Source organism: Pollachius pollachius, assembly GCF_949987615.1.
Source record: "Pollachius pollachius genome assembly, chromosome: 3".
Lineage (NCBI taxonomy): Eukaryota > Metazoa > Chordata > Actinopteri > Gadiformes > Gadidae > Pollachius > Pollachius pollachius.
The window spans coordinates 51,469,594-51,483,733 of NC_136936.1; the positions used below are offsets into that span (position 1 = coordinate 51,469,594).

The following is a 14,140-nucleotide window of genomic DNA, read 5'->3' on the forward strand; positions in this document are numbered from 1 at the left end:
AATAATTGCTTGAAGTAATTTGAGCCAAATTAGAATTGAAATTGCAGGAAAAGCCCTGCGTGCTTTCTCTCTCAGTTCATTGACTGCTGGATTGAAACTTCCAGTGGGACTTATTTTCAGGCCTAAATAATTATATTCTAAACAGTTTTCTATTTTATGTGTTCCTATTGTGAAGTGCAATGTGTTTCCCAGACATCTGGGTCTTTTCTGGAATATCATGGTTTTTGTTTTTTTAATGTTAACAGCCAGGGCCCAGGTCTGACAGTAACGGTCTAGCAGGTCTAGACTCCGTTGAAGTACTTCTTTTGTGGGACTTAACAGTATTAAATCATCTGCGTAAAGCAGGAATTTGATCTCGGTGTTGTGGAGAGTGAGACCAGGCACTGTGGACTTTTCCAGAATGGAGGCCAGCTCATTTATGTAAATGTTGAACAGTGCAGGTGATAGACAGCAGCCTTGTCTCACTCCCCGCTCCTGAGAAATAAAAACTGTTCGCTTGTGTCCAATCTTGATGCCGCACATGTTGTTTGTGTACATTGATTTTATTATGTCATATGCTTTACCCCCTACACCGCTTTGAAGAAGTTTGTAAAGTAATCCAATGTGCCAAATTAAGTCGAATGCTTTTTTGAAATCAATGAAACTCTCTCTCTCTCTCTGTCTCTCTCTCTCTCTCTCTCTCTCTCTCTCTCTCTCCCTCTCTCTCTCTCTCTATCTTGCTCTCTCCCTCTCTCTCTCTCTCTCTCTCTCTCTGTCGCTGTCTCTGTCTCTCTCTCTCCCCCTCTCTCTCTGTATTTAGTGATCTCTCTCTCTCCCTCTCTCTCTCTGTGTCTAGAGAGCTCTCTCTTTCTCTCTCTCTCTCTCTCTCTCTCTCTGTCACTCTCTCTTTCCCTCTCTCTCTCTCTCTCTCTGTCGCTGTCTCTGTCTCTCTCTCTCCCCCTCTCTCTCTGTATTTAGTGATCTCTCTCTCCCTCTCTCTCTCTCTGTGTCTAGAGAGCTCTCTCTTTCTCTCTCTCTCTCTCTCTCTCTCTCTCTCTCTCTCGCTCTCTCTCTCTCTCTCTCTCTATCTCTCTCTCTCTCTCTCTCTCTCTCTGTCTCTCTCACAGAGCCAAATAGCATCATGTCCTCCCTGCTGGGCTTTCACAAGTCATGCTGACCTGTCCTAAGAACCAATGAATCACCAGCACCTGATCTTTAGGTGCTGGGATTACACCAGTACCACACCACCCCACCAACCCAACACCACCACCACCACCACCACCACCACCACCCCACCACCCAAACACCACCACCCCACCACCCCAACACCACCACCACCACCACCACCACCCCAGGTGAAGGCAGGTGAGCAGGTGAGGCCAAACTCTCGGGCGGGGTCGGCAGCTGACGAGGAGAGCATCTGGGGGGACCAGGAAGTGTGTCGCAGGTGGTTCCTCAGGACCTTCTGAGGAGCCGCCTCCACAGAGTTGCTCCTGTGATGGGCCACTAGATGGTGTTTTGAGAAGCTCCTCCTTCCTCCCTCCGTCTCCAGGAGGGGGGGGGGGGGGGTAGGCCAGATGTCTCATGTCATGGCATGAATAAAAGTTGGCTCAACGGCGGATGGTTAGAAGTCCCTGTTTGTTTCCCAGGCCTGGAAGAGCTGCTGAGCTGAACCTCCTTTGTCTCTGCTAAAGCGAGAGGCTAAAGTAGCTCTACTGATCACAACAGAGGAACAGGAACCCAGGTGGAACCACACACTAGAACAGGTTGAGCACCAGGCCCAATAGACAATGTATAATGGGTGGATGTATCGATATATTGAGTTTCCATATTGATAACTCAGACTGGGACCCGATCTATCGCCTATAACTCCTTTTTCTGAAACATTCCAACATACAACAGCCAGTTCCATGCAGTGATAATATTGTACCAAACAGAACTCAGAGTTTCCATCCCCTTATGAGCGGGGTTCTCATGAGAGACGAGGCCAGCTGCTGGCGTCTCTGGGCCAGCGGTTCCCAAACTCTGCTGTTCTGCTGTTCCTTCTGCTCAGCATTAAACCCTAAGTGAAAGCAGCAACAGCATCACAGATCCCAACTAGATTGTTCGGTTCTGGGAAAAGAATTCGGAATCGGACTCAGGTACGGTTCAGCAGACGGCCTGTGAAGGAATCCTCAACCCGCCCAGCATGCTGGGTTAATCCAGGACTGAGTGGAGGAGGCTGACCGCAGTGTGTGTGGTATGAACATTACGATATGGCAGCCACGCCCAGCGCATTCATGTAACAACATTGTTCTAGTGAAGCTGGAACCGATCCGTCGCTGTCTGGAACCACTCAGTGACTACAACACAACTTGTGAATGACATGCTTCTCTCCAGATCAACATGGCTGCTGTACTGACCCGGTCCACATCCAGAGCCTTTCCCACTGAACGGGGGGGGGGGGGGTCTCTGCCCTCTAACCAGGAGGGTCCTCTGTTACACAAGACTGTTAAGGGGCTCAGCTATTAACCCATCATCCTGTTAACCGTTAACATTATTAATGAGCACTGGATCTAAAGAATACTGCAGCCCCGAAAAACATCACAAGAAAAGACTTGTTAAAGAACTGAAAAGAACTTGTTAGAGAAGGGAAAAATGTTGAATTCAATCTTAGGCTGAAGTGGATTTAAATCTTAACACAAACAAGGAGTGTGTCGCCTTTACATCAAAATAAACTAACGATCAGAAGGATGCACGTCACAAATATGTCTCCCTGCTCCTCGCACGAGTATTCCTCACAGCCTGCCACACCCATTCTCTGGCGCGCTCTCTCGTGCACACGCATACATGCACGCGCGCACATGCACTCAGTCACTCCTCCCTTTTCACCCCCCCCCCGCTTTCCCTCCCTCCCTCTGTTTGACACACGTTACTAAGAAGTGACAATGCCTTCTACACTTCTACAGAACATCTCGATTAGACTTTACCCTGGTCAATATCCTATACATTAAACATACATACATATACACAAACACACACACACACACACACACACACACACCATACATTACGCACATCACACTCCTCCTCACTATAACCAATGTACAAACTACAAGTTACTCATCAAGACACTGCAACGTCATTGTCAATGAGTGGTACAGCTACCTAAGTCACGACAGCATTTCGACTGATATGTTAAATAAACAGAACCATTTAGAACAAAACCGAACAGTGACATGAGCATCTGCATCTCTCCCCAGTCCTTCCCAACATGTCTGCGCTCCGTCTCCCGTTAACCGGAGCGATAAAGGAGAGAGACGCACGTTCCTTCTCCAACAGACAATCCTACCTTTCCCCTCATCCAAAAACACTAAGGTGGTGTTATGAATGAGTGAATAGAGGATTCACTCACCTCCCCCGACGACAGGTCCAGGGCGGACAGGGTGGCCAGCAGCAGCAGGGGTCCCGCCAGTGACAGCATGACGGCCGTGCGTAATTCAAAGTGTCCTCAGCTCCGTCCAGAGGTCCTGGCTCCCACCTGTGGGCCTGTAGCCGCTCGCTGTCCTCGGTAACTTTTGGTTGATCAGCAGAGCGTCAGCGGGACGTTGAGCTGCATGTTCACCCAGGACGATGTGAGGTCTGGTCAGTGCGCCTCGCTCCTCTTCTGTTCCACCACACCCCCTCCCAAAGAACAACACCCTCCGTAGACCCCAGCCTCCCTGTCCCCGTATCTACTAACACTTTAACTTTACCCAGCCGAGAGAGGGACTGCTCTTCGTCCCCGGGTTAGCTGATAATAACCGAGGCGGTTTTTCGGTCCTCTTTCCACGACTCGGACCCGCGGTCACCGGGACGCACCGGTGACACCGCGCGGACACGGTGGTTCGGATTGCGCGAGAAGAGCCGCAGAGTGACCGTGAGTAGACCCCTCTTATTTACTAATGGACTCACGATATACAGCATAATCAATCAATAATCAATTAGAGGAATGGGATCCGTCGCTGAAGCCATGCGCGCAGTAAGCGTGGAACGAGATCTGAGTGCCAGTTGACTAAATCATGGTTCATGTTCAGAGGAACTCATTTGGGTTCGCACTAAATATTGATTCGGCTCTTTGTGTTTAGTAACGTTTCGTTCCTCCGTGGGGCAGGCATGCTGTAGACCCGGAGACCAGCAGGACCAGACACAGCGGGGGCTCAGGAGCCAAGAGTCCGGATCAACGTTACCATGCCAACAAAGTACGACAGAGAATCAAACTCGAGACAAATGTTTTATTCGAAAAGAAGGGCATGTAAAACAGTGTCATGTGTGCTTAATGTCTCCGTGTTGTGCGTAACGGACCGTCCTTTTGGCTGTCCGCAGGTGTCTGATCATCTGCCTCGCCGTCGCCCTGCTCGCCCCGACGGCGAACGCGGTAGGTCTCCGCTCTACGCCCTCCGCTCTCTGCTCTCACACACTTGTTGTTAATCAGTACTTCGATGCTTTCGTTTCCCAACAAGTCAACTCGACTTCATCATTCAGACGTACCCTCGCAGCTCGCTGCGTGGTGAACGGTTCAGTGCGGTGATGAGGATGAGATGTCTGGATCAGATGTTTGGTGAGATGTTTGGGCGGCTGGGCTGTGGGCGTGCAGCTCGTAGGAATGCTTTCCTTTCTGCTCATCCCTACGTCACTGCTGGGGAACCCTAACTGCACCCTGCATTCCGTGTGTGAATACCAAGTAGTTCATGTAATTTATGTATTTGGTGAAAGAGAGAACATTACGCTTTTGAATACATACGCATTCTTGTTCACATTCTTTGAAAGGCTTTGACCTTCAACTCCTCTAGAGACTCGGTCAACGATTAAAGCTGTCACTCTCTCTAATGCTCTGTCGGTTTAGCACCATACTAGTACTAGTTCCTACTAGTACTACTACTAACTACTAAGCACTCACTGGCTCCAGGGGAGGAGTTGATCTGTCGGTTAAGTACCATACTAATACTAGTTACTCGTCACTAGTAGCATACAAGTAAGTAGCTACTAATACTAGTAACTCGTTTCTAGTACTAGTAACTAGTAACTGTCCCTGAGAATGCAATTATATTAAAAAGTTTCATATTCTCTATTTCAATGAATACAAACATTACATGAACTACTAACTAGTTACTAGTACTAAGGGTAGTCCTGGTTCTAGTGCTAAGGGTAATCCTAGTACTAAGGGTAGTCCTAGTGCTAAGGGTAGTCCTAAGGGTAGTCCTAGTGCTAAGGGTAGTACTAAGGGTGGTCCTAGTGCTAAGGGTGGTCCTAAGGGTAGTCCTAGTGCTAAGGGTGGTCCTAAGGGTAGTCCTAGTGCTAAGGGTGTTCCTAAGGGTAGTCCTAGTGCTAAGGGTGGTCCTAAGGGGGGTCCTAAGGGTGGTCCTAGTGCTAAGGGTGGTCCTAAGGGTAGTACTAGTGCTAAGGGTAATCCTAGTACTAAGGGTAGTCCTAGTACTAAGGGTAGTCCTAAGGGTGGTCCTTAGGGTGGTCCTAGTGCTAAGGGTGGTCCTAAGGGTGGTCCTAGTGCTAAGGGTGGTCCTACGGGTGGTCCTAAGGGTGGTCCTAGTGCTAAGGGTGGTCCTAAGGGTGGTCCTAGTGCTAAGGGTAGTCCTAAGGGTGGTCCTAGTGCTAAGGGTAGTCCTAAGGGTAGTCCTAAGGGTAGTCCTAGTCCTAAGGGTGGTCCTAAGGGTGGTCCTAGTGCTAAGGGTGTTGAGGCTGAGGAGAAGACCTCATCCTCTCATCACGGCGCTCCGCAGTTCAGAGGCTCTGAGATGTGAGTTTTGAACACATGAGTATTCATTAGAGAGGAAGAGGATGGTTTGGGTTGTTGCTTTTAAACTAAATAATTATGTCTGGTTCATTTGTTTATCACGAATGAATCAGACCTATTTATTTAGTTAGCTCAAACAGGATGGCATCAAGTACCTGAGGATGTGGCTAATCCTGTAGATACCAGCAACAAAGAAAACACCACTTCACCACTGAGTGTGTGTGTGGGCGTGTGTGTGGGCGTGTGCGTGTGCGTGTGTGTGTGTGTGCGTGTGTGTGGGCAAGTGTGTGTGTGCGCGCGCGGGCGTGTGTACGTTAGCGTGTGTGTGTGTGTGTTTGGGCGTGTGCGTGTGTTTTCTACTTCAGTGGTTTGGTGTGCAGGGACCATGTACAGAACAGGTTCTATACCAGCAATAGCTGAATAGCTCATTTGCATCTGTGGTCCCTGGGCGGGGAGTTCAAAGGACAATAAAAAACATACTAAACATTACGGACAATAAGAAAAACAGAACAACAGCAGCAACAACATTACAGGGTAGAAATCATACAAAATAAATGAAACATTTGGTGTTTTATATAAAAGGATCAATGATCCCATGGTTGATCCTCTTTTAGCCATGACTTCAGAGACTTCTTAATGCTGTTAAGACTTGCGTGTGTGTGTGTGTGTGTGTGTGTGTGCGTGTGTGCGTGTCCACGCGTGTGTGTGTGTGTGCGTGTCCGGGTGCGTGTGTGTGTGTGTGTGTGTGTGTAGCCCTGGGCCGTGTGTTGTGGGGTCAGATGTCTCCATAACAACATGTTTCATATCAGCCCCAGTAGATATTATGGGATGTCAGGCTGATGAAAGGGAGCATTGTCCTGGACGGCCGTCTGTCCTGATGGGGAGTGTGTGACCCGCCCCACGCTGCTCCTCCCCTCCCCGGGACCCGGGAGGGGAGGAGGAGGAGGAGCACCTCCCTCTGCTCGGAGCTCAGGAACACCCAGCTCCTCTCCCAGGGCTAGAGGCCCCCCCAGGGCCCCAGGGGGGAGGAGCGGTTCTCATTGTACTGGTTTAACTGGAGGACGAGGAGATGAGGATGACGGTTTACAGCGAGGGCGGGGGGGGCGCGTCGGAGAGGTGAAGGTCAGCGCTGCGACCCCAGGACCCTGCCCGCTCAGCGGCCGAGGAGGGCGGCTGCAGGTGAGGGGAAGATGTCTGCTGGTGATAAGGCTGAGAACGGTCCAGAACATCCCCTGATGGTGATACCAACAGCTCCCCCGCAACAATCAGGGGAAGGGCCCACCGTAGAGGCCCTCAGGAAGCCTCCCATGGAGGGAGCATGTGGCAACAGGAGGGGCCTCCCTGTCAAGGGCTCTGTCTCTCTCTCGCTCTCGCTCTCTCTCTCTCTCTCTCTCTGTCTCTGTCTCTGTCTCTGTCTCTCTCTCTCTCACTCTCTCTCTCTCTCTCTCTGTCTCTGTCTCTGTCTCTCTCTCTCTCTCTGTCTCTGTCTCTCTCTCTCTCTCTCTCCCTCTCTCCCTCTCTTTCGCTCTCTCTCTCTCCCTCTCTCTCTCTCTCTCTCTCTCTCTCTCTGTCTCTGTCTCTGTCTCTCTCTCTCTCTCGCTCTCTCTCTCTCTCCCTCTCTCCCTCTCTCTCTCCCTCTCTCTCTCTCTCTCTCTCTCTGTCTCTCTCTCTCTCTACTACTTTTGTATCTATGCGTGATACATGTGATTTTGGTGTGTGTGTGCTTGTGTGTGTGTGTGTGTGTGCGCTTGTGCTTGTGTGCATGTGTGTGTGTGTGTGTGTGTGTGAGTGTGTGCGTGTGTACTATGTGTGTGCGTGTGTGTGTGTGTGTGTGCATGTGTATGTGGGGGAGTGTGTGTGTGTGTGTGTGTGTGTACTATGTGTGTGCAGATGTGTGTGTGTGTGTGTCTTGTGTGTGTCCAGTATTGTTCCACCGGGGTATTGTTACCCTGAGCTGTGGGTGTTGGTTGTCGGGGGTTTTGGCGTGGGGCAGGAAGGCCCCACCCCCACTGGTTCACTGCTCTGTGGCGACGGCACGCGGCCCAAGGTGTGAAACAATGAATGAATCATTCTCCTATTGGTCTGCTTGTCCCTCCTCCCTCCTCTAGTCCCCTAGTTATCAACGGTTCCTCACCTCCTCCCTCCTCCCTCCTCTAGTCCCCTGGTTACCAGTGTCTCACCTCCTGGTCCTCTAGTCCCCTAGTTACCAGTGTCTCACCTCCTGGTCCCCTAGTTACCAGTGTCTCACCTCCTGGTCCTCTAGTTACCAGTGTCTCACCTCCTGGTCCTCTAGTTACCAGTGTCTCACCACCTGGTCCTTTAGTCCTCTAGTTACCAGTGTCTCACCTCCTGGTCCTCTAGTCCCCTGGTACCTTACGCTGGACATCGTGACCTGATCTCTAGTTGAACATTAGTAATACCTGTTAGTAGTTAAGTTAACAAGGTGAATGGTTGATGTCCACCAGAGGGGGTCTTTAAGAGAAGGCCAGAGGTCAAAGGTCAGTCCCCTGGTTCTGGAATGTGGTGGTTCTTCTGAAGTCCCGTTATTTAAAGGCTCATTTCCTGTGACACAACGTGTGCAGAACCCAGACAGACTCTGTGCTGTGCACTATTCAAACCCATGTTTGAGACAGAAGGCACCCCTGGTCCGCTGGCTCTGGTCTTCAGAGGACGAGTGTGTGAGTGTGTCTTTGTTGACGCTAGCGACAGCAGATTGTGATGATCCGGTCCGGCGTGGAGGGGAAACAGAGAGCAGCGTATGCAGTCTGGATGGATGCTGGATTGTCCACAGAAGCTCTCTAAACAGGAAGTTGAACTGTGCTAAAGGAAGTGGAAGAGGAGCCAAATGTGTCTTCTGCTTCCAACCTGCCTGCCCTCTCACTCTACACCCCCACCCCGCTTGTAACGAGACCCCCCCCCAGCTAGAGCCCAGCGGGCCACCCATGGCTGCGCGTGTCTTTAGCAGCTGTGTTTACTGAGATGTGGTTCAGAGGTGCACACATGTCCGTCAGGGGCTACAGAAGGTTCCTTCTCCAGGCTCCTCCAGGCTCCTCCAGGCTCCTCCAGGCTCCTCCAGGCTCCTCCAGGCTCTTCCAGGCTCTGGGTGTAGATCATCCAGACTCTGACCCTCCTGTATGAACCACTCTTCCTCCCTGGGGATCAGTCTCCCGCCCCCTCCTCCTCCAGCTAGCCGTCTCTCCGGACCAAAGGAGGTTCCTCTGGGGGCGCCCCGTCTGGTGTGGCCCCCGCTGGGCAGCCTGGCTGGGGGGCTCTGAGACTCTGGAGCCCCACGCAGCCTGAGCTCTGAGTCCTGCTCTCACTCAGGGAGAAGCTCTCCTCCAGCAGAGCATCCCCCTGCTGAACATGACCTTGACATTCCTCCAGCGACCTCTGGAGGTTACCGTTAGGATGGGAGACCCTAACGGGCGACAGTGTGATGGACGCACATGAACCGGGGGATCATTGGGGCCCCTCTGAGCTGCGGTGCACAGTTCAGTGGTTTACAGGCTGTGTTTGTACCGCCAGATGCACAGGGGGGGGGGGGGGGAGGTTGGATGGATCCAAAGATCCCGTTTTAGCTGACTTTTATCTGAGTTGGCATGTCTCCTTCTGAGTAGAAACGTTTAGGAGGAACTCATCTTACTGCTGCTACCGGAAAGTCCCCACACCTCCGGACCTCTGGCCAGAACCCCTTTAGTGTGGATTAATGGAGACAGGCTGGGGACCCATCGGGCTGATCGATCACTGCTCCCAGATACTCCTCTCTCTCTCTGGCTCCCTCCCTCTCCTACTCCCTCTCCTCCTTGCTGCCTTTTATAGCCACCTCACACTAACTGTCTCCCTCCTCCCTCTCTCTCTCTCTCTCTCTCTCTCTCTCTCTCTCCATCCATTTCCCTGACAAGACAGTTGGCAGCGGGTCTGTTCTTTCTCTCCCTCTCCCAAGCTCTCCCCCTCACTCCCCCCTCTCTCTCTCTCTCTCTCTCTCTCTCTCTCTCTCTCCCTCAGTCTCTCTCCCTCTCTCTCTCTCTCTCTCGCTCTCTCTCTCTCTCCCTCAGTCTCTCTCTCTCTCTCTCTCTCTCTCTCTCTCTCTCTCTCTCCTCTGTCCCTTCAACCCCGAGTGTGTCCATCTGTCCCCTCCTGCTCAGTGGAGGTGGAAGATGGCAGTGAAGTCACATGGAAGGATTGTTTCAGCTGTGTTTGGAGAGTCTGGATCAACAGGATCCACTGTGGTCATCTCTCTCTCTCTCTCTCTCTCTCTCTCTCTCTCTCTCTCTCTCTCTCTCTCTCTCTCTCTCGCTCTCTCTCTCTCTCTCTCTTCCTCTCTCCCTACATATATATATATATATTTATATATATATATATATATATATATATATATATCAGTATCTATCTGTCTATGTATCCCTGCTGTGTGGGTCTCCAGGCGTTCCCAGAGACAGAGAGGGTCTGTGGAGTAGTAGGGTCTCCTTAGAGAGGGAGGCTCCATGCAGATGTTCCCATTCTGCATTTGTTCATCCTGTACGTCCAACTGTACACCTCCTACTGGATCCCCTCCTGGTCAGAGCAAACACAGCGATACACACACACACACACACACGCACACACACACACACACACACACACACACACACACACACACACACACACACACACACTCAAACACACTCACACACACAGGGGCGCTTGCACACGCACAGATACACACACACACACACACACACACACATTCAAAGACACACACACACTCAAAGACACTCACACACACACACTCAAAGACACACACACACACATACTCAAACACACTCACACACATGCATCATTTAATGTGTTTGTGTTGAAACGCCAGCTGGAAGTGAGCTTCACTATTGAACTAATTGAATTAGTGTGTGTCACGAGGGACATGGAGAATCCTAACATGGTTACATTCACACACTGCGAAAACATGATCGTCTGATGCTTTTGGTCTTTAAAACTCTCTCTGTCTCTCTCTCTCTCTCTTTCTCTCTCTCTCTCTCTGTCTCTCTCTCTGTCTGTCTCTGTCTCTGTCTCTGTCTCTCTCTCTCTCTCAGAGATTCTCTCTCTCTCCCTCTCTCTCTCTGTCTCTCAGATTCTGCGTGGTTCTGGCCTGATGTTTTGTTTGGGCTGACTTCAGGTCGCAGCAGAAGAGCAATTAGCCATGAGAGGCTGCGGTTTACTTTAGTTTCTATTAACAGCGAGGCACAATAAACACAGCAACATAAAATATGATCATTTATTCAAAACAAATCATTCTCCTGCCGAGCAGTGGCAGTTCCTGGAGACGGCAGAATGGTCGCCAAGCAACACAGGCTAGCATAGCATTTGAGATGGATGGTTTCTTTATAGTGAGGTTGAAGTGTTCTGCGGTCCCAGGTGTGTGTTCAGAGAGTATCAGAATCAAGGACCAGAACTATCCATTTATAATTATTAATGAATGCTTTTATAGTGGGGCCTGTCACTCACTGAACCATATGGTCAGAGACAAATCATCAGAACGAGATCCATGGGAACTGGCCTTTTATGGATGTCCCTGATACAAGCCCACAACATTCATAATTGTTTGCATATGTCTGTGTTTGTGTGTGTGTGTGTGTCTGTGTGTCTGTGTGTGTGCATGTATGCACGTGTGTGTGTGTGTGTGTGTGTGTCTGTGTATGTACGTGTGTGTGTGTCTGTGTGTACATGTATGTACGTGTGTGTGTGTGTGTGTGTGTGTGTCTGTGTGTCTATGTCTATGTATGTGTGTGTGTGTGTGTGTCAGAGATGGAAATCAACTTTTTTGCCCACCAGCCACTGTGGCTGGTAGATTTAAAAATCTACCAGCCACTCATCTTTTTTACCAGACACTTTTTATAGGCTATATATATTTATTAATATATGCGGACATTTTAAACAATATAATAGTAACAATAGATAAGAAAAGTGTTTTTCATAAACATAATTTATCCATTAGAAGTGATTTTTACTGTAAGTAGGTGCTACCAAGGAACTGAGTTGAAAATGTTACATTCTTACCGCATATGATAAACAATACACAGGTATCTGCCATGTTAAGTCATGTTTATTTCAAAGGTGTTACGATGACAAGTTTGGGGATAATTCATCTATACAAAGTATTTTCAATAAAAAACAAATTGACATATTAACAATAAAACAACATGGCTACACAATCATAAGTCAATAGGAACATTTGTTTTTTTAGTGCACTGGCCTTTTCATTTCTTCAATTCAACCAGATGTATAATGAAATCTGCCCCTATAATGCAACAGATGTATCCTCTCGGTATAGGAAGACTCATACTCTGCCTATGCATTCAAAATTAAACATTTGAAAACAGACCATGAAGAAACAAGAACAAAAAACAATGACTTAATAAGTGCAAGACACATTGAAAAACGTCAGAATACATTAAACTATATATATATACAAGGGTGTAGGAACCGGGGGGGACATGTCCCCTCCAATATTGGAGACAGGCGCATTTGTCCCACCTAAAAATTATACCGGGGGAGAAAAATATTTTATTTTATTTTGAAAGCGCAACACAGCGTCTTGTCACCGCTTCTTATTCTAAAAAACTGGATGATTAAGCAATTAAAGAATTGATTTGATATTTATCAGTTCAGTACTGCCATTCAAAATGTGCTTTCCTTTACATTTACAAATGTATCTTTTTAGTAGAATAAAATATATTTGTGAATTTTTTCAGTGTAGTTAATTTATGACATATTTCTGTTCAAACCATTAACGGATCTGTCAGGTTTCCGATATGTGTTCCCCCCAATGTTAAACTCAATCCTACGCCCCTGTATATATATATATAGGAACTCGTTAGCGTATCTGTTTGTGTACGTTCGCTATGCAGCCCTGTTATTGCGCATTCACAGACTGGCTTTTGTCAAAGGAATACCCGGTCAATGATGGATTTAATATGGACACAAACGACTAAACATTGGATCTTTGTATGGATTTATATGCACGTTACGGGATGAATTGATAAGCTCCTGTAAGGGCTACGATGGCACAGATGACAGCTGATTTGCAACGGAACAACAGCAAAGTAAGGAACTCCGGCTTTTTTACTGTTCAATTATTAATGTTGTTTTTGAATGAGTATTGCAAAACTCGCTCGGAATATCCAACGAGTATTCAAAGTCTTTAAAATGGTATCCGGGACAGCCCTACGTCTTAGCACACACACTTGACATCTGTTTTGACCAGACTGACAAAAAACAGCTGTTTGCCAAACAAGTGAGCTGAGCTCTAAGGTTACCCAACATAGTCGTTTTTCGACAGCAACAAACTATTGCATTAGGCCTAATAGAAAATAAAAAAATAACTTACGTGCAGTGCCATTCGAAGTCTTGAAATGGCCTTCCCTTTTTAGAAATTGCGTGTGCATTTTGAAATAGTAGAGCCATTCTATCAAGCTGGGCTGTTTGGAGGCTAACGAGCGGCCTCGTCGCTGTCGTGGTTTTGGGCGCTGATTTGCCCTTGGCAATTTTCAAAACGTGAAGGTGACTTTTTGAGGACTCGTGGTCCTTCACGGCTTCCAATTTTAGGTTTTGTGTCCCACTCACAAAACTATTGGACCTGTGGCCATCCGAAGCATGTTTTCACAGAGAGCACCGAACATGGTCTGGCTCGTCCCGTCAAACACCAGCCGGTCACGGTGTTGCCCACTGTCCGATGTTCGCCATCTCTCATTAAAAATATACCGAATGTTGATACCGGCATATTATCTCTATGGTTACCGGTATATTATCCCGGATGTTGACAGTCGCAGTTCAGCAAAAGAGGCGTAGAAGAAGAAGGGGGCCGTATGTTGACGATAATTGTTGTGGAACTGTGCAGCGCCGTATGACGAATGTATTAAATATGCAAATTTGAACGGACCTGACTGGAAAGTATTACCCGACACAGTGGCGGGTGAAGTGACACAATTCACCCGCCACCATACAAATCCACCCGCAAATGGCGTGTGGCGGGTGTTAATTTCCATCCCTGGTGTGTGTGTATCTTTGTGTGTATGTGTATGTGTGTGTGTGTGTGTGTGTGTGTGTGTGTGTGATTGTGGATTGTGTTCAATCACAGCTCAGATGGCTGATATGATTCTTCATTAAACTATGGGCGGAAGGCTGCGGCCTTACTGCTACAAACATCCCCGCTGTGGCCCTCAGGGTCTGCTGTCTCCAGCCCTTCTGCTCTGCAACGCCACGCAACCTCCAACCAAACTAATTCAATCGTAGCAATTCAGTTCAGGACAGAATTATTAGAATATATGTATGTGTTTTCCGTTGTTTCTTGACCCTGTGTGTATGTGCCTGTGTGTTTGTGATACGTGAATGTATATTTCTCCCTCTGAAATGGAG

General features: G+C 48.5%; 2 protein-coding genes across 3 annotated transcripts in view; one reads left to right on the top strand and one right to left on the bottom strand.

The window, feature by feature from the left end:
* col4a1 (collagen, type IV, alpha 1) overlaps positions 1-3,579 on the bottom strand; it is a 45,446-nt gene extending 41,867 nt beyond the window's left edge. Inside the window, exon 1 of the mRNA XM_079732132.1 lies at positions 3,374-3,579. Coding sequence (XP_079588258.1) covers positions 3,374-3,442 — 69 coding nt within the window. The 5' untranslated portion in view covers positions 3,443-3,579. The remainder of the gene's footprint in view (positions 1-3,373) is intronic.
* Positions 3,580-3,722: 143 nt separating this feature from the next.
* The window catches only part of col4a2 (collagen, type IV, alpha 2), a 65,338-nt gene continuing 54,920 nt past the window's right edge, over positions 3,723-14,140 (top strand). For both annotated transcript variants that reach the window (XM_079732130.1, XM_079732131.1), the window contains exons 1-3: positions 3,723-3,877; positions 4,112-4,199; positions 4,324-4,375. In XM_079732130.1, coding sequence (XP_079588256.1) covers positions 4,189-4,199; positions 4,324-4,375 — 63 coding nt within the window. In that variant the 5' untranslated portion in view covers positions 3,723-3,877; positions 4,112-4,188. The remainder of the gene's footprint in view (positions 3,878-4,111; positions 4,200-4,323; positions 4,376-14,140) is intronic.